General features: G+C 37.0%; 1 protein-coding gene across 4 annotated transcripts in view; it reads right to left on the bottom strand.

Annotated features, from left to right (window-relative positions):
- Window positions 1-21,836, bottom strand: part of MIPOL1 (mirror-image polydactyly 1) — a 357,237-nt gene that overhangs the window by 184,461 nt on the left and 150,940 nt on the right. For all 4 annotated transcript variants that reach the window (XM_080641822.1, XM_080641823.1, XM_080641824.1 and 1 more), the window contains one exon: window positions 16,789-16,896. In XM_080641822.1, the coding sequence (XP_080497948.1) occupies window positions 16,789-16,896 (108 nt within the window). The remainder of the gene's footprint in view (window positions 1-16,788; window positions 16,897-21,836) is intronic.

Raw genomic sequence — 21,836 nt, 5'->3', positions numbered from 1 at the left:
AACTCCGAGTTAAAGCAATCTTCTCAGATCAGCACCAAAAGCATGCCATTAAAGGACACCATTAAAAACGTGAACACAATGACAGAATGGGAAAATTATTTGATAATCTTATACCTAATAAGGGACTTATATACAGAATATATAAAGCAATTTTTGAAGTTAAGAATGAAAAGACAAATAACCCAGTTTATAAATGGGGAAAAGATCTGAATGGACATTTCTCCAAAGAAGATGCATAAATGGCCAATAAATGCATGAAAAGATGGTCAAGATTAGTCATTAGGGAAATTCAAATCAAAACCTCAGTAAGACACCACCTCACACCCACTAGGCTGGCTATAATAAAAACAACAGACAGTGTTGGCAAGAATGTGGAAAATTTTGACCTTTATACATGGTTGGTGAGAATGTAAAATGGTGCAGCCATTTTGGAAAACAGTATGTCAATTTTTCAAAATTCTAAACATAGAGTTACCATATGACCTAGCAACTCCACTCATATATGTAAAACTAAGGGAAACTACATAAATGTTCATAGTAGCATTATTTATAATAGCCAAAAAGTGGAAACAATCTAAATGTTCATCAACTAATGAACTGATAAACAGAATACAGGAGATTATACATATACACATACACATACACACACACACACACACACACACACATATACACATATTATATATCAATAAAAAGGAATTAAGTACTGATATATGCTATAACATGAATGAGCCTTGAAATTTCCATATGCCCAGTGAAAGGAGATAGCCACGAAGGACCATATGTTGTATGACTTCATTTATATGAAATATTCAGAATAGGTAAATCTGTAGAAAGTAGATTAGTGGTTGATTGAGATTGAGAGATGGATAGTTGGGGGAATGTGTATAGGATATTTCAGGTGGGTATAAAAATGTTCTAAAATTAGATTGCAGTTGAAAACACTGTAAATATACTGAAATGGTACACTTTAAATAAATGAATTTTATGGTATATAAATATGTATTAATAAAGCTATAAAATGCCAAAAATTACTGAGGAACAAAGGACCAAGAAAAAGCCAATAAAAATAAATAAAAAATATGAGGGAAAAATATGAACAAATATATATATATATTATTTTTTTAAATATGGGACGTTATGCGAATTTGTGTGTCATCCTTGTGCAGGGGCTGTGCTAATCTTCTCTGTATTGTTCCAATTTTAGTATGTGTGCTGCCGAAGTGAGCACTATATATATTTATTTAAATTCACACACACACACACACACACACACACACATCCTGAACATATGAAAAATGTTCAAACTCAGCTTAATTAGAGAAATATAAAAAACAGCAACAACAAATCCTAATACAGTACAAAAAAACAAACTCTAGGTTAATTTCATTTATATTAAGAATGTGAACTCTGGAGACAGACTGCCTCAGTTCAGATCTGACCAATTATTATGGCCATAACAACATTAAGTTAGTTAACCCCTGTTCCTCAGTTTCATCACCTATAAAATTAGGAATACTTGTGCCACCTACCTCATAGAGTCACTTTGAGATTTAAAAACTGTAATCTATATAAAGCATTAGAACTGTGTCTGGCATTCAGTAAGTGCTATCTGAAGGTATTCTATAATAAATATAATTAAATTAAAAAAATAAAAGTTAGTGACAAGAAAACAGTGACAAATCAAACCCAACAGTTTATTCAAGGAATTGTTCAACATCAACTCAATAAAATTTTTATACCCACTAATAAAAACTTAAAAAATATTTCTAGAAATAAACTACTTAAATATGACCAAACAACATTTATCAAAATCCAACAGTAGATGTAATGCCTATGCCTAGGATGCAAAAAGCTTGAACAACTGCATGTTACCAATATGAAAAGCTGAATAAAGCACAAGGTCATAATTTTTCTCAAGCTCATTAGAGAGCTAAGCTCATAGGAAAACAAAACAGTCTTAATTTCAAGGAAGGATAAGACTTCAAGGAGAAATGGAGATTTGCATTTACTGGTAGGCTCCTTCCCACACATCTCCACTAGGTGCTCATGAGAAATATCAAGGGCAGGGTAGGAGATCAGAGATAGCTTCCCTCCCTGATGCATACATGCAGGGTGTATGGGGGAGGGGGCTGGCTGCTGCTATGGAAGGAGAAAAATCCTCTCCCCTCCCCCTGGCAGACCCTTCTGTGAATACAGCAAAAGCCATGTGTAGCTGAACAGGGGCAGCAAAACCCTCAGGGCACAAGAAAACCACACTGGGAACCAGAGAAACAAGAACTCCCTCTATCTGTGGGTAAGAGGCAGGGTATAGACCTGGGTCCAAGATCCTGGCCAATACAATTAGCTCCTGTAAGTGGGAGAGGGGCAGGAAACTGTCCTATGTAACACCTGTCACAGATGCAGAGAGTCTGGCTGCCAAGGAAAGAACTCCGAGAAGCCCCACCCCAAAGCACAGAGACTCTTAAGATTGAGGCAGAGAACTCCTAGTCCTCCAACACCGGATTATAAAACAGAATTCTCCTGCTGGAAGAAGGGCAAGAATGCAACATCTGCATCCTCTGAAGTTCAAGCACATAGAGTCAACTGAAAACTGAGGGTGAAGCATGAACACTGAGAAAAACTCTTCAGCACCTAGGCTTCCATCTGAGCATAAGGCAACAGCAACCTATGGCTAGAACAGTGGTCGGCAAACTCATTAGTCAACAGAGCCAAATATCAACAGTACAACGACCAAAATTTCTTTTGAGAGCCAAATTTTTTAAACTTAAACTTCTTCTAACGCCACTTCTTCAAAATAGACTCACCCAGGCCGTGGTATTTTGTGGAAGAGCCACACTCAAGAGGCCAAAGAGCCACATGTGGCTTGCAACCCACAGTTGGCCGACCATTGGACTAACAGGGGTGGGCAAACTTTTTGACTCGAGGGCCACAATGGGTTCTTATACTGGACCAGAGGGCCGGAACAAAAGCATGGATGGAGTGTTTGTGTGAACTAATATAAATTTAAAGTAAAGGAGCGGAGGGGAGAGCAAGAGAACCCTCCGCTCTTTCGGCTCCGCGGACTGGATAGAACAGCTGAATGGGCCGGATCCGGCCCGCAGCCGTAGTTTGCCCACGGCTGGACTAGAACAATGTGGAACCTATGATGCACGGGCAGCAACCACAGCTATAACAAAACCCAGATCCAGCTCAACTCCTGTGTGGTTCAACTCAATGCTCACACTACGGGCCTAAAAGGAGAACCACTGGTTTATTCACAATATCTATCATTCGATAAAAAATTATGAGACACATGAAAAGCAAAAGCAAAAAAAAAACAAAACAAAACATCTGTCAAATGACAAAGCAATCATAAAACCAGACTCAGAGATGACCACATATTGACACTATCAAATTCTGACTTTAAATTATGAAGGAAAACAGAGTCTCATGGTAAATGCCAAACTATTTTGTGCAATGTAAAATCCATTCTTACTAAAATTAAGTGAGAAATAGGGATATCCACTATTATAATTCCTAGTCTAGATTAATTGGGCAGGTCTATGAACTGTGGGAGGAGAAAGGTGGACATTATTAGTTTTCTTTATATATCTTAGCACTATTTTCACTAGCTATGGTGAACATTCATACTTTTTAAAAAATATATTTTTATTGATTTCAGAGAGGACGGGAGAGGAAGAGAGAGATAGAAACATCAATGATGAGAGAGTATCACTGACCGGCTGCCTCCTGCACACTCCACACTGGGGATCAAGCTCGGAACCTGGGCATGTGCCCTGACTTGGAATTGAACCAGTGACCTGTTGGTTAATGGGTCAATGCTTAACCACGGAGCCACACTGGTTGGGCAACATGCATACTTTTTAAGTAACTTCTTATTTTGAAATAATTCAAGACCCACAAGAACTTGCAGAAAGTGTTCCTGTGTAGCCTTCATTTAACTTCTCCCAGTGATGATATCATATATGTACCAGAGCATATTGTCAAAACCAGGAAACTGACATTGGTACAATGTCAGATATTGACCTCATTTGAATTTCATCTGTTTTTACATTTTTCCTCCTGTCCTCTCTTCCTGGTATACAATTCTACGACATTTTAAAATTACAAAATTGAAATATAGAAGTGTTACCACATTACAAAGAAACCTCCTGTTACCCTTTAACTGTCATACCCTGGTCTTCACCCTAACTCTAAAAAACCAATGATCTTTTTCTCCATCATAATGATTTTACCACTTTGGGACTTTTATATAAATTGAATCATATAGATACAACCCTTTGAAATTTATGTTTCTCATCCAGCATAGTGCCCATGCGAAGCATCTAGGTTGTATATATCAATCAATTGCTCCTTTACATTGCTGAGTAGTAATCATTCATTGTGTGTATGTTGATCCACTGAAGGGTATCTGGCTTCTTTCTAGTTTGGGGCAATTGCAAGTAAAAGCTGCTATGAATATATCTGTATATGATTTTTGTCAACATACATTTTCTTTGGGATAAGACCCAACAATGCAATAGCTGGATTGTATGGTAGTACATGTTTATAAAATACTGGCAAACTGCTTCACAGAGTGGCTGCATCACTTTACATTTCACTAGCAGAGTATGAGAGATTCAGTTTCTCTACATCCCATCAACATTTGGTATTAAGAGTATACACTGAATGGCCAGATTATTATGATCTCTGAATGCATAATAATCTGGCCACTCAGTGTATATCCTATATAATAAAAGGCTAATATGCAAATTGTCCCCTCGACCAGCAGGCAGGCCGGCCAACCATCCATGTCCCCTCCCCCTGGCCAGGCTGGACCCACCCATGCACAAATTCATGCACCAGGCCAGATGTTGGAAGCCGCCCATTGTTCTCACTAGCAGAGAGGTGTGGACAAGGAACCTGGAAGGCCGGTCAACCTTGAAACTCTGAAAAGTCAGAGCCAACCACCCACTGTCTAGTTGAGATAATGGTAGCTAAAGCAACTTCCACCTTTTAATCTTATGTAAATCCTTGCTGATTGGCTATTATTGGAATTTCCTGGCTAAGGGCTATGGGTGTATCCCACAATCTGAATAAAAGGGATATCAGCCTGGCCTGCACCCTCTCCAATTCGGGAACCCTCAGGGGATGTCCGACTGCCGGTTTAGACCCGATTTCTGCAGGATGGGGCCTAAACTAGCAGTCGGACATCCCTCTCACAATCCGGGACTGCTGGCTCCTAACCACTCACCTGCCTGCCTGCCTGATCGCCCCTAACCACTTGCCTGCCTGCCTGATCACCCCTTACTGACTCTGCTTGCTGGCCTGATTACCCCCTATCTAGTCCCCTGACGGCCTGGTCGGCCCCTAACTGGTCCCCTGCCAGCCTAGTCGCCCCCTAACCGCCTCCCTGCAGCCTGGCTGCCCCCTAACTGTCCAGAAGGAAGTTCAACATCCAGAAGATGTCTGGTCGACCTGGTCTAATTAGCATATTCCCCTTTTATTAGTATAGATTGTCCATATGTTTTATCAATTGCAACAATATGTCTGCTCTCATCTTACAAATGTGGAAACCAATACTCAGAGAAGTTAACTGACTTAACCAATGCATTACAACTAGTAAATGGGAAATTCAGGAAATTTTAAAATTAAAAATCCATTACTAGAGTTAGCTACCAGAAAATAATCCAAAGCTATACCCCACAGACAGTAGTCATCTAGGCATATCAAAGGCAGTCCATTAACAGGCCTAACGTAGAAAAATGACTAATAACTCATTCCAATATATGATTTCATCATAAGAAATTATATTATTATTTACTATCGGGTACAAAGGTGTTTGCTTATTACTCAGTCTCTTAAAAGAGTTTATCCTGCAGTGACCTCTAAAGAGAAAAGGACAAAATAGAAATCTCTTCTATCAATATTTTTAATCCTATAGTAAAAAACTAGAATTCCTGATACTGTTCAATTCATGAGCAAAGAAACTTAACACAAAATAAAAATCCTTCTAAAGAGTTTTAGTTAGGCAGTTAGTGACTATGAAGACAATATTATGCCAGAATAAGTCCATGTCATCCATGTCTTGAACTTAGTAGATACTCAATAAATATGTTGACTTTCACTAGGACAGATTAAAATTTATTTTTATTTTAAAAACTTACTGATCATGTAACACGAGTTCAACAATGTGCTAAATCGTAAGAGAATAGCAACATGAAAAAGCTATTGATCCCTTATGCTCAAGTTTTTTATTTAAGGAAGATGATATGTAAGCAATCAACTAATATTAGAGACAGAATTACATAAAAGCCATAACAGAAATAAAGAGTAGAGGAAATTAAAGAACATGACACATTTAGGAAACTCTAAGTAGTGGGGGATGGTTGGGGTTTATCAATAATAAAGAAAGATTAAAAAAAAAGAAGAAGAAGAAAGAAAAGAAAAAACAAGCTTAAACTAGTGTGGAATCCTAAATTTCAACCTTAGATTTAGATTACATTCTTCAGAAAATAGAAAATAACTAATTTTTTAAATTTATTTACCATTATTTTACTCTCCCTCTTGACTGTTACTTTCTTTGTGTATGTTTAAAAAATTATTCCCCCTGTTGCTCTCAGTGTATTTAAGATATTATTTCATTATTACTGTTGATAAGTCAGTGAATATAACTGCCATTCCTTTGTAAATATGTCTTTTCTAATGGTTATTTTTAACAGCTTGTCTTTAAATGATGTTCTGCAATTTCTTCATACTTAGAATTCATTTGGTATTCCTAGATCTAAGGTTTGTATCATTTGATAATTCTGGAAAATTATCAGTCCTTATTGCTTTGGATTTTGCCTTTTCACTGTTCCCTATATTATCTCCTCTAGAACTCCAAATAGATTTTAGATCTTTTCACTCTATCTTTCATGTCTTTTAGCATCCCTTTTATATTTACTCCTTTGTCTCTCTGACTTCCATTGCCATGCTTGTTCAACTCTATCTTCCAGTTCACTAACAGTTTCTTAAACTCTGAAATCTGCTGTTCAACCTATTTGCTGTTTAATTTTAATTATTTTAATTTCTATAAGTTTCATCTAGTTTTTACCCAAATTCCTTTGATCATTTTTCGTCATTTTCCTTGTTCAAGCACTTCTTTTTTATATGTTTTTATTTATTTCAGAGAGAGGAAGGGAGAAGGAGAGAAAGAAATATCAATGATGAGAATCATCAATCGGCTGCCTCCTATATGCCCCCTACTATGAATTGAGCCTGAAACCCATGCATGTGCCCTGACCAAAAATCAAAACAGTTACCTCTTGGTTCATGAGTCAATGCTCAACCACTAAGCCCCACTAGCTGGCCTCAAGCACCTCTTTTGAAAGATCTTACTTAAACAGTTATATTCCATTTGTTGAAATACATGATTCTACTGCCTTGTGTGTTTGCTGAAGTTCATTAGAAGTGCCTTTTTCTCTTACATGTTTTTTTGGATAGCTCAGGAACTTTGAAACTTTATAGGAAAGATTAAAGGTCTAAGGTGAAGGTAATTTTCTTTTTTCTGTTGTCTATGGGCCCCTTCAGGGTAGGAATACTTTAAACAAAATCTGCAGCTTTTAGAACCACGCAGACAACAACACTTCAGGCAACCTGTGCGGTTCTCAGCCTGCCTGAAAAGGAGCTGCAGATCATATATTTTCAGTGTTGCTTCCCCCTCCACAGTCAAGAAAGTCAAGTTAACTTGCTGTCTTATTTTGTATACAGGGCTTGACTCTACCTGACACTAAGGCTGTGGCCATCTAGGATACCAGCTTCAGGAGAGCATACCTCGTTGCACTCTGGCTTACACAGGCTCTGGACTCTCTCTCCCATCTGTCTCCCCCTTGAAGCCATTAAAATGGAATTCAAATTTACCCAGGTTTGACGAATGCACTTAAGATAAAAGACCACTTCAGGCAATCACTTATTTTCTGTGTGTGTGTGTGTGTGTGTCCCATTTCCACTTTATTTAGGGCCTTTTCAAATTCCTGATCTTCTTACCTTCTGAGTAATGTTGCTGTAAAATATTCTTAAAATATAAATTTTGCCCTAGCCGGTTTTGCTCAGTGGATAGAGCTTAGGCCCTCAGACTGAAGGGTCCCAGGTTTGATACCTGTCAAGGGTATGTACCTCAGTTGTAGGCTTGATCCCCAGTCCTAGTCAGGGCACATGAGGGAGGTAACTAATTGATGTGTCTCTCTCAAATTGATGTTTCTCTCTCTGTCTATCCCCCTCCCTTCCACTGTCTAAAAATCAATGGAAAAATATCCTTGGGTGAAGATATATTTATCTGTATATACACTAGAGTCCCAGTGCACGAAATTCGCGCACTGGGGTGGGGGTGTCCCTCAGCCCAGCCTGCACCCTCTATAATCTGGGACCCCTCTGGGGATGTCCTACTGCCAGTTCTGGCCTAAATCGGCAGTCAGATGTCCCTCTCACAATCTGAGACTGCTGGCTCCTAACCACTCGCCTGCCTGCCTGTTGAACATCCCTAACCGCTTCTGCCTACCAGCTTGATCACCCTCTAACCACTCCCCTGCCAGCCTGATTGCCCCCAACTGCCCTCCCCTGCTAGCCTGTTCACCCCCAACTGCCCTCCCCTGCCGGCCTGATGGTTCACAACTGCCCTCCCCTGCCAGCCATCTGTGGTGGCCATCTTGTGGTGGCCATCTTGTGGCGACTATCTTGTAGTGGCCATCTTGTGACAACATGGGGGCGGCCATGTTGTGATGATGTGAGGTCGCAAGGGCCACCTAGGCTTTTATTAGTATAGATACTGTCTTTATTAATTGTTTTTATCAGGAGGGTCATTCAGGATATCTCTATTTTCTGACATTGCTTAAAAAGCAAGACTTAGTGAAGTATTTTCAGTAGAAAAGTATTATCTATTTTATAATGATAGCTAATGGAAGTGTGACAACTGATTAAAGAGGTGAGAAACTGGGGACAGAAAAGTTAGGAGGGTATCATTACTCATCATGAACTTGACAGAGGATAGAAGTAGGATAATTAAGAAAAAAGTAGGGAAGAAATCACTGTTGCAGAATTGACAAACTATAATTGAGAGCTTGAAAGGATATGAAGGTTATGTTAATTGTATTAGCTTATGTCTGGCAGAATGGTAGCACCATTAATTAACAGATATTAACACGTTAAGCACCCAGTCAGTCACCAGTGACTGACACTATACTTTCCATCCGGAAGACAAAACAGGCTGGGCGCTTAATGTGTAAATTGATCAATTTGGAAGTACATAATAAAAAACTATTAAGAGTGATTTAAAATATAGGCACTATTTCTGTCACCAGAAAAATAAATCAGGATACAGGTGCTAATGTTCTCGAAGTGGTCCACTCACTAAGGGGCTCAATGATGGCATTTTTTTTCATGGCTATAAAATAGATGCTGCAGTTCCAGGCAGCGCATAAGTGCTCCGGGAGAAATGAAGGAAGGAATGGTGCCTGAGACTTTTCTGAGACACTCCAACTTCCTCCCCCTCCTACTAGAATTCCTCTTATGCCTCATTGGCAAAAAGAAAGGCTGAGAACCTTCAATAGCTTCTACAATAAAGGCAAATAAAGAAAAATAGAATTGGGAATAAATTTTCAATTATATAGTCAATAGTGTTTGACTCAGGTTCTGACTTCTTCCTAAGGAGAAGAGAAGGGTGAGGGAGTCAAATTAGGGATTTGGTTTTAAACTTATTAAGGTTAAGGAGACATTTGGGGACATCCAAGTGGAAGGCATACAAGGCAGTCATTAGGATATAAATGATAAGTGATATAGAAATGGATGAAATTTGAAGAGACAAGCCCACAATAAAAACAAATTCTGGCGAGAATATGGAGCAAGAGAAACTCTCATTTATTGCTGGTGGGAGTGAAATATAGTATGACCACACTGGAAAACAGTTTGGCAATTTTTACAAAACTAAACATATTATTGAACACAATGCAGCAATTGCAGTCCTTGGCATTTACCCAAATGAGTTGAAAAACTTATGAGCACACAAAATCTACACATGGATATCTACAGCAGCTTTATTCATAATTGCTAAAACCTGGAAACAATCAAGATATCCTTTAGTAGGTGAGTGGATAAATAACCTATGGTACATCCTGAAAATAGAATATTATTAAACACTAAAAAGAAATGACCTATGATGCCATGAAAAAATATGTTGGTACTTTAATTGCATATTCCTAAGTGAAAGAAGCCTATCTGAAAAGGCTACATGCTCTACTAATTCTAACACCATGACATTCTGGAAAAGGCAGGACTATGGGGATGATGAAAAGGTTAATGGCTGGCAGGTCTTGGGGGAGAAAGGAATAAATAGGTAGAGCACAGAAGATTTTCGAAGTAAAACTCTTGTGCATTATACCACTATGGTAGATACATGTCTTTACATCTGTCAAGAATATACTACATTAAGAGTGAACCCTAATATAAATATGGACTTGGAGTTACACAGAGGTAGGTTCATGGTTAATAGCAAATGTACCACCCTTTTGCTGGATGCTACGGGCATGTGCATGTATTAGGGCAAAAGGACATGTTGGAACTCCATGTTGTGCTCAATTTTGCTGTTAACCTAAAACTCCTCTAAAAAATAGATATTTTTTTTAAAGAAAGAAAAATAAGGGCCTAATCACATATCCCAGATGATCATTTATACTTTAGAAATACACAGAAAAAGAGAAAACAGCTAAAGAACAGCAATCAAGAAAAAATGAGGATATAGTAACAGAGAACTACAAAAAATTATTTCAAGAGGGAGAACCCCAAAAGTTTGAAATATGTTCTAGTTATGTTTACAGGGATATTGAGTAAGATAAGGAATGGTAAGTTTCACAGGTTTAATCATCGGAGATCACTTATAATCTCAGAGAGAATGGGTTCCAATGGAATTACAGTGGAGAAGTCCAATTGTAGGAAGTTAAAGATGTGTGATAAGAAAGGTAAACAAATAAAAGAGGAAAAAATAGCATATACAAAAAATTTCTTAAGTCTGATGTCTGTGTATTTATGGCTAATCTAAATTTATTTTAAAAACATTAAATGACCAAAACCGTGTTCTTCAAGAAACCAATTTCTTAACATAAGTGGACAAATTTTAAAGAAATAAATAATTTGTGTGTGTGTGTGTGTGCTTTCTCATGTTAATTCTCATTCCCATATTCTATATGTAGCATTGTGTTATTTGGGAAAATTGCAAATATTATAAAAGTAGGGAAACAGTGTCATGCTAGCAATTTAGCTACTATAATAGTATAATTCCATACTACTTTTAAAAAATAATGTATAAATGATCACCAAAAATCCAATTTTATGCTCTACCACAAAAAAATTTAGAAATAATTTTCTGGTTATTAGAATAAACACATTGTTATTTAAAAGCATAAGATTATTAAAAAGTATTTCCTTGTATAATTGTGTATTTGTCAAAATTATCAACTGGAAAGTTCTATGTAAGGCTTGACCATTAACTTAAGACTTTTCCTAAACATAACTCTAGGACTGTTTCCTTTAGGAATTCCAATGTAACACAATGAAATAAAACATGAATTTTTAGCCTCACTCTTCAAGTTTATTTTTATTATTGAAATTAACAATAGTACCACTTATGATAAAATACTAGAAGTATTTTTGGCAAACTGAAAGCTCCCAGAGAAAATAACTCCTTTTAAAAAGTATTTCTAAAGCTCATTTGGATACTACCTAAATGTTAAACAAGTTAGCAAACAAAAGAAATGATAGTTGTAAGTAGATCGTAAAAGATATAATTATTTCTCAGAAAGGAGACGAACAATTCATCAGGTAGCTTGTTAATAAACTTATTCCTAACTTATATGGCAAACTGATGATATAGAATGCAATAATAGAAAACTAAATAAGGACAAAATAAGAAATTAAAAATTGATTTAGAATAAAGCTGATGTCTTATAAATGACCTAATTTTCGTAATAAATTTTAGATTTTACAGGAAGAAATATAGCATAAAATAACTGAAAAAATGTTTTATACAAGACATTTTTAAAAGAGCTAAAATGAGCACAGGGACTTTAAAAAGATTAAATTTATGTATTTTTAAATATGAATTCTTCCTCCCGTCTTTATTGTACAAAAACTTTAAGTTGGCTTAGTTAATGGATAGAGTTATGAAGGACTAAAACACAACAGAAAAATTTTGAGACTTTTGCAGAAAAAAAAATAAGCCACTAGAAAAGATTTTAATGTAATATATTTCTCAGGAGTAAAACTGTAGTTTTGTTTATATATTACTTTAAACTATAAAGTCAATGGTTTACAGAGATTTCTATTTTATAGGGTTTTGGTTTTGTTTTGTTTTAACTTCCAGGTTTCTTTTGATGTAGACCAAAAGACCTCTTAGAAATGTGCATGTATTTCTATCCATTAATAGCAGCTGCCATTTATTTCAATTTAACACAAATACACAATAAAAAATGCCAGAGTAAAGACTATCCAATTATGCACTTAACAAATTAGAATTTCCATTTTAGGGTTTGTTTTAAATGGGAATAGTGATATCACATAGAGCTATGAAATCTGTCCTCTAAAGATGATAATAAATTAACACAAGATGACAGAGCCTGCCTTTAAAACAATTTAACTTTATTTTGCTATGCAGAAGCTTTTTAGTTTGATGTAGTCCCATTTGTTTAATTTACCATTTGTTTCCCTTGCCCTACGATATATATCAGCAAAAATACCTGAAATTTTACTGCCTATGTTTTCTTCTAGGATTTTTATGGTTTCATGAGTTACATTTAAGTCATTTATCCATTTTGAGTTTATTCTTATGTATGGTTTAAGATGGTGGTCTAGTTTCTTTTTATTTCCATGTACCTGTTCAACTTTCCCAACACCATTTATTGAAGAGACTGTCTTTATTTACTCCACTGTATGTTCTTGCCTCCTTCCTCAAATATTAATTGACCATAAAGGCATGGGTTTATTTCTGGGTTCTCTATTCTGGAACCCACTGCATGGGAGAAAGTATTTGCCAGTGATACATATAATAAGGGGTTAATTTCCAAAATAAATGAAGAACTTATACAATTCAACACCAGGGAGACAAACAATCAATTAACATATGGGCAAAGGACCCGAATAGACTCTTTCCAAAGAGGACATACAGATGGCAACAAACATGTGAAAAAATGATCGACATCACTAATCACCAGAGAGATGCAAATCAAAACCACAATGAGACATTACCTCGTACCTGTCAGAATGGCTATCATCAAAAATCAACAAACAAGTGCTGGTGAAGATGTGGATTAAAGGGAACCCCTCTGCAATGTTGGTGGGAATACAGACTGTTGGTGAGAATGAAGCCACTGTGAAACAGTATGGAGCTTCCTTAAAAAATGAAAAATGGAACTGCCTTTTGACCCAGTGATCTCACTTCTGGGAATATATCCTAAGAATCTTGAAAATTCAAAAGAATATATACACCCCTATGTTCATTACAGCATCATTTACAATAGCCAACAGCTGGAAATGGCCCAAATACCCATCAGTAGATGAGTGAATAAAAAAGCTGTGGTATGTTTACACAGTGGACTACTATGCAGCCATCAAAAAGAAGGTATGTTTTACCTTTTATGAGAGCATTGATGGACCTGGAGATTCTTATGCTAAGTGAAATAGGCCAGTCAGAGGAAGAAAAATATCATATGATCTCACTTATATGTGGGATATAATGAACAAAGTAAATTGATGAACAAAATAGAAACAGAGGCATGGGTACATGGAACAGTCTGACAGCTGTCAGAGGAGAGAAAGGTGTTGGGGTGTTGGGGAACTGGATGAAAGAAGGTGAAGGGACTAGTCAAAGAATATTATACTTGACACATAAACACACACACAGTGTGGTGATGGCCAGAGAAAAGGGGGTATGGGGGCTGGATGGAGGTGGGCAAGGTGGAGGAAAATAGGGATATCTATAATTGTGCCAACAATATAAAGAGAGTTTCAAAAGAACAACGTTACTCTCAATTTGCAAGTATATATTTAAAATTTATTATACAAAATTTTACTCATACAAGAATAAATTCCTTGGGATAATTAATTAATAATCACAGAAGTCTACAGGTCTTTTATTTTCCATTTATTGTTCTGGTCTACCCATAAATTCTAAAGAAAAAAAGAAAAAGTGCATCTATAGTAATAATAGAGAAATATGCAAATTATCCATTACAGCATCACGTCACGACCAGAACAGCAGGCTGCACCCCCACCCTCTGCTCAGGCAGCTGCAAGGCCCGGGGTAGGATAAGATTCAAAGGAGGGGATAAGAAAGGAGAGGGAGAAGAAGGCAGGCCTGCATGCAGACAGGCCGAGAGGAGAAACAGAAATACAGAAAGGGAACAAGAAAAAGACACAGGAAAGGAAAAGGGAAGGAAACGCGGGACTGCACATGGGAGGGGGTGGCGAGGGCGAGGGACAAGGCGGGAGCCCTGCCCAGACTCGGGAGGAGGGCGGTGGCCCCTGGCACGGACCATTGGCGGGGAGGCGCCCACGGGTCTGGGACGGAGTGGTGGACGGTCCGAGGCCTTCTGGGTGGAGAAGCTCCTGCTTCACGGCAGCAGCAGTGCCCATGCTGTGCGGACCTCGGCCACCCTCACTGGGCTGGTTGTCCTGGGCTGGGAATGGGAGCAGGATGGCGGCGGGTAAGCCAGGAAAGGGGGGGCGGCGAACACCTGGCCGGGGCTGAGCCCTGGGCTGGGGGCTAACGCCCCCCAACCCCAAATGGAAGCTTTAAAAAGGGAGGGACAGAGGGAAGAACTTTATAAAGGAGTCAGTAGAGAGCAGAGTTAAAGAAGGAAAGAGGATGTGTGAGTGAACTGTAGGGGCTATAATGAAAATCAAGTATAGTTGTGTACTGGGGACAGTTTTTAAAAGTAGGAGTCAGAAAAGAAAACATAAATGATAATGAATAATTAGGCAGGTAGATAGATATTAAAACAGTGGAAGTAGAGAAGAATGTATGGGAAAGGTAGGATGAGAGAGAAAGAGGGAGGGAAGAAAAGTTTTAAAGGGGAGTGGGTAGAGCTTAAAAGGAGAATGGGAAGAAGGAAGAAATGGGGGAGGGAGCAAAGCAGGTCTGAAGGAGGAAGTGAAAGAAAAAATTAAGGTGGGAAGGAAGGAAAAGGGAAGGGAAGGAAGGGGTAAAGATAAAGGAAAGAAGGAATGTGGGGAGGGAGGGTGGGTAGGAGAAAGATAGGAAGAAGGATGATGGAACAGAGGTAGGAAATAAGGAGGAAAGAAAAGTTTATAAATGATGAGTCAGTAGGAAAAAGTGTTACATAAAGGAGAGAGAAAAATTGTGTGAGAGGGAGAAGCCAATAAGGAAGTCAAATACAATTGTGTATGAAGGGAATAAGATTTAAAAAAAAAAAAAAGTTAATAGGGGCGACCAGGCCAGCAGGGAAGGGCAGTTAGGGGTGACCAGGCCGAAAGGGGAGGGCAGTTAGGGAGATCAGGGAGGCAAGCAAAGTGGTGAGGGCAGGCAGACAGGTGAGTGGTTAGGAGCCAGAGGTCCCAGGTTGTGAGAGGGTTGTCCAATTGCCTGATCCCTGTGGGATCGGGCCTAAAGTGGCAGTTGGACATTCCCCCAAGGGCTCCCGGATTGGAGAGGGTGCAGGTTGGGCTGAGGGACCACCCCCCCATGCACGAATTTCATGCATTGGGCCTCTAGTTAAATAATAACAACAAAACCCACCACTGAGAATTTCAAAATGAAGCTAAATACATTTTGTAGAAAAATCTGATTTCCACCAAATTTCATACTTTTTAGACATATTAAAAGTATTTTCCACATCAAAATGCCAATACTTTCTCAATTTTAATAGATAATTCAGGCTTAGTGAGTTACAGTGCTAATTTCTGTAATCTGAAGCAACGAATGAATTCAAGACAACAAAGTACTATACAATCCCCAGACAACACATCTTTGTTTACTGCACAACATCAAAAGTGATGGATATTTTTATGTTTCCCATGGGTATGTTTTTGTTTTTAATTTTAACCTGTTCATGAGAATGTTAGCACCTTGAGGGCAGGGACCATTACTAGGTCACAGGCACTATGCTAGGAACTGGGGAAAAGTCAAAAAAGGAGAATGGAAAGTCATAAGAAAAAAAATACTGTAAGTAGAATTAAAATAATGTCCTTTTTCATGATTATTGGATCTATATTACAAGAAAAAAACTTTTTGTCATGAAATGTATACTTCACTTGTTTCAAATTCTAGTAGAATATATTTTCCTTTTTTGGTAATAAGCAACATTTTATATTACTATTTCAATTCCCAAACATATTCACATTCCTTCAAGGGGTGTCAGTTCTCTGGGTTACTAATATTTAAAGTCATTAAAAAAATTAGTGTAATTAATATTGATGGGAAGAAAAGTTCATGATTTAATTTTTTCTTTTAGTGTGGCCACTTTTTATTAACCACAAAAGGAAACAATATATTATAAAAGTCTGAAACAGAATGAACATGTACCAAAAATTATTAATAGATATCACTCAAAATCCAGAAAATATGTTGTTTTCATGTACACATACATGAGATAAGATAATAGCATGGCAGAAGGGTGCTGTATCTGTGTTTAAAGAAGGGGTTGTTGGCAAACACCACAGCTCACTTCTGCTGAAATGTACACAGCTGATATATGCAGCACAGAGAGCTGGCACCAAGGGCTTACAACCTTAATTTGCCTGCAAGAAGGAACAGAGATTTACCTTCAGAGCACGTTCTTGATTGTTTTCAGCAGTCAGATGTCTCATGTTGTTTGCTGAAGTCTGGTTCTGCTCTTTCAAATGATGAAGCTCTTGCTCCAGCCGTTTGCACTGCCACAGGGGAAGAATCCCATTAAGTAAAGGAGTTGTAGCATTTTTTTCATCAAGTCACATGAATTAATGACACTGTATTCTTAAAGACAAGGTATCTTTTGCAAAGAGAATAGTAAGCTAATAGTAATGTTGAATATGAATAAAATACTGTTTATAGTACTCTGCTATTCAACTGCAACTTTCAGTTGTTGTTTTTTTACTAATCTAAATGTTACCATACAAGTTAGAAAATCATAATTATTTTCATAAAGTTAAGATCAAACTACATTAAAAATTTTTTTCATTAACCAAATGGTTTTCATTATATGTCTGAAATATATATGCTGGCTGAATATAATGATGCTTCTAAAAATCATATTGGATTATAAATAAACTGTGGTATTCTGTTTTGAATTTTTATTAACTTTTAAAAAGAAAAAATATGATAAAATATATTATAAGATTTTTCAGATTTTTATAAATATTTAAAGAAACAATTGTGTGGGGGAAAATGTGACAACCACAGAGTGCTTTTAAGACTTGGAAATGTTAAGGAAACAAGTGTTCTTAATTTCTATTTTGACTACACCCTCTTTTTAAGTAAATCCAGTGGTAACAAACACGTGAAATGACATTCTGACCCTCTGGAAACATGTGAGATATGAGTAAAAAAAGAAATTATGAATAAAAGCATGAATGGGCTAGTAGAAGTATTTATGTTAAAAAATCATTGAAATATCATGCCATTTGCATACAAGATCTCAATTTGAATATATCAAACATTTCACACAATAATTGTGCAGGATGTAAACTGATATGCTTCACATCAGGACCATATGAACATACATGGGGAAATTGGCTAAAAAAATAAAAGTACTAAATCCATCTTTCAGGGAAAAGTTACAAATCACTCTTTATCTATTTTAAAATTAGGATATTTATAATTAACAACCAATAAGTAATTATGCATATTGGTGCAAGACCTACGCAAAGTTACTTCTAAATTATTTGACAAATGGCTAGTTGACATAATGAATTAAAAATCATTATTATGCTATAATCAAGATTCTATCATAATCCAAACTGGTATTTCTTACTACTCTAACATTGATCCCTTCTGCCTGTGATCTCTATAATATTCTGCAGTCTGGATTATTATCTTCTAACCTTGAGTAATATAAAAATCCTTTTCATAAAAAGAATATCAGACTCTTAATATTGACTTAAATTATATAATGATGTTTATATACAAATACAAATTGGGACATACATGCCTCAGAATATTAATACAATTATGAAACCAAAACACATTTATAAATTAAATAAAATAATAATCACAAAATCAAAACGTTTAAAATCCGTATTAACAAGTAGACAGAGTTTTTGCTGAAACTAAGTTCTGCAAATATAATATAAAGTGGTGGATGTTTTCACATTGCCATGTCTATGCCACCATGTGTTATGTGACAACTTAACTGACCTATCATATTTAAAAAAACGATATGAGTAAAATCTTTGTGACATGACATCATTTGGCTTTTGTGTGGAGGGAACACATGACTTACAAATTAAACTGTGTATTTGTCCCTTTTTAGCTGTAACAAAATATTTGGTTGCAATGCAATCAAAGTTCAAATGTGTTTAGTGAAGACACAAATCATGAGGCATGAAAATAAGTAAAACATAACAGTAAGCATCACGATCTAAAATATTCTCTACTACAATTATTCTCTACATTTTCAAATAATCTTAGTACAAAATTATTATTCACTGGGGGCCCAGGGCACGAATTCGTGCACCTTGAAAGGAACTGTAGGCAGTGAGGCCGCAGTGGGCACAGGGGCAGGTCTCAGCCCACCCTCCGCACCCCCACCCAGCCCCTCCCACCATGGCCCTGGTCCCCTGTCTGCCTGCAGCCCCGCTCCCACCGCCGCCGCTGCTCCCACCGCCACCGCTGCTCCCACACACTGATGGCACCAGCCCCGCTCGCACCCACTGACAGCGCGATGCGATTGGGGCCCGTGCCAGCAGTGGGTGCGAGCAGAGCCGGCGTCGTTAGCAGGTGCGAGTGTTGGCTGCTGCCCTGATCGCCCCTCAGGAGCAGGGGAAGGTGAAGAAGCCCTGAGGGGTTATCGGGGCTGGCAGTGTGTGCAAGCACTGAGTGGGACTGCAGCACCGGGAGCAAAGAATTTTCAGTAACCACCAGAGGCTCACCCTGATGACAGTGACCAGTGCCCTACCTTGGTCTGGCGTCCCCGCTCACCTGCTCCACCATCCTGCCGGGGCCAATGCCTGCCATGTTCTGCACTCTGCCGCCTGCTGCCTATGCCCACCATGTCTGCGCATGCCCCTGGTGGTCAGCGCACATCATAGCGACCGGTTGTTTGGTTGTTCCACCATTTGGTCTACTTGCATATTAGCCTTTTATTACATAGGATTGAGTATTGAAATGGAATGACTAAATATAAACTATGAGGTTACAAAGGTGGGGTAGATACATTTGGCTATGGGGGTAAAAGAATGTTTCATGGAACAGATTACATCCAAGTTGAGTTTATTTTGGGTATATGATTTCAGAAGCTGAAAGAGGTGAAAGAGGGAGGATACAGGGAAAAGGAATGAAAGTAGAAATATCTGGTGAAAGTTAGAAACCATAGCTACAAGTTGTCTGACCACCTATTTTTTTGTATTCCCATGTAAATTAGAAATGGTCCAAGGATAGAGACTTCTTTCCTATCTACAAGATGCACAAAAAGAATTCACTCACTCTAGCTTGAGAAATGTTTAATTTAATTTCTTCATGAGGTTTAAATTCAACATTGACCTAGGAATCAAACTGTAGTGAGCCAACAATAACTCTGAATTGAATAAAAACATACATAAATGCTCTCATCAAATACACTTTGGGTTTATATTTAACTATACTTAAGATTTCTTTAGATTTATTCAACCCTATATTATTTCTTCATTTGATGTTCTTTCATTCTTTCTGAAAAGTTGGGTGGAAGGCGCTCCCAGGCCAATTTTTAAAAATACTGTAAACAAAGGGATAAGTAAAGCTTAAGAATAATAAAGTGATTTTTGCACTGAGGGCATTTATCCACATTGTGTTCTTGGGCCCAGTTTCCATAGTCAGGCGGTAGAAGGAGAGAAGATAAGGTCCTGGGACCAAAGTGGCAAGTGTCCCAAAGGGCTACACTTTCAGATGTTTAATGACCTCCCTACTTTAATGAATGAAAAGTGCTTGAGAAGATATCCCTAAATCAAGTAATAAATAATGGCTTTAGACAGTTTCCTTTTGAACTGACACAATTAAAATAACACAGTATCTTCCCTGTTCATATTCTGCCACATCCTAATATTCTTAACAGTTCTAATGCATAAATTTGACCTAGAAGTTTTCTTATATATTTTATACTTTAAAAATGTTAATACTCAAATTGAACTTAAGTAAATGCTATCTGTATCTTGCTACAGTGCCCTTGAGAACCTGGATTCTCACCACAAGATGCAAAAGACACAGATGAATGATTAATAAGTTAATTAAAATTCCTTTAATTGAAAATTTGAATTAGAAGTATCAGTAGGAAGATCCAAAGAGTTTTATCATTAAAAAGTGTGTGTGTATGTCTCTTAGTTTTGCCCATTGAAAAAGGCTAGGAACAATAGCAAACCCAGCATGAGTACCCCTACTACCTGTGGGTTCCAAGTACCATTTCTGACTAAAATAAAGAACTCCATGGATATATGGCTGATTCCAGGTCTGAGACAAGAAATACACAATATAATCCAGGAATATCTGTTCTTGGCAGTTTTGTTTTAACGATCAAAACTGAGTAACTATCAAAGAGACTCAGAAAGGACTCAGGAGCTAACTTGAAAAGTTCCCAGTACTTAAAGATAAGACAATTTGAACATCACAAAGGGTAGTAACTGCAATATATTGGTACATAAAATAGGCTTAATTTATTGAGTTTTAATGACAATAAAAAATTGAAAAAGCTATCATTGTTGGGTGAATTGTCAATGTAATTAAACTAAATATATACTAAGCCAAGAATTTATCCACTCTTTCTTATATGAACTTTACCACTAGGTAATAAAACAATAGATAAGATGATGACTATAAAAATATTCTAGGTAATAAAGAGAAAGGGAATGTTAGAATATCACACTTTTGAAATGATTAATATACTAAGACATCTAGACTCTGAGATCTGCTAATAACAGTTCTTTCACAACTTAACATGTGTTTCCAGATGAAACAACACAAAACTACCTGTAAAGTAGTCTTGCTAATAAAAACTAATTTAGATATGATCAAGTTTCTATATTAAATTGCCATAGCTATAGAAGAAGAGAGAAGACAGAAACATTAAATGACACTACAGAGATACAACGAATAAATTAGGAAACTCTAAAAGAAAATTGTTTGTTTAAAAATATAAATTCCAAAAGAAACAAGAGATAGAAGGGGAATCTACAATGTGTTAATAGTCAATTCAATAATTTGCAATGTACGATTCTTATTTGCATACAGACTCAAAATAAAGAGGAAAAGATGTGACATTTAATAGTTCATTTGAATTTGAAAACCAATTAGATGTTTCATAATATTAAAGAATCATTGTTCATATTTTTGGGTTGATAATGGTATTGTGGTTATGTTTTAAACGATAGTCTATATCTTTTAAGAATATACAATGGAAGTCACATATAAAAAGGATATTTTGTCTGTGATTTCCAACAAAATAATATGAGGAGTAAATAAGTGGGGTAATATAGATTTAAAAAAAAAGGTAATTGTAGCAGAGTAAGTTATCACGGTTCATGACTGTGCTAAGCTCGCTGATGAAAAGAAAACTAAATTTGCATCTGTAAATAAACACAACTAATTTTACAACATGACAATCCTATATAATAAAAGCCTAATATGCAAATTGTCCCCTCAGGCAGTT

This window comes from Plecotus auritus (genome assembly GCF_963455305.1).
Source record: "Plecotus auritus genome assembly, chromosome: 1".
NCBI classification, from domain to species: Eukaryota; Metazoa; Chordata; class Mammalia; order Chiroptera; family Vespertilionidae; genus Plecotus; species Plecotus auritus.
Note: the sequence above shows the minus strand (reverse complement) of the source record. Positions and strands in the feature narration are given on the sequence as shown.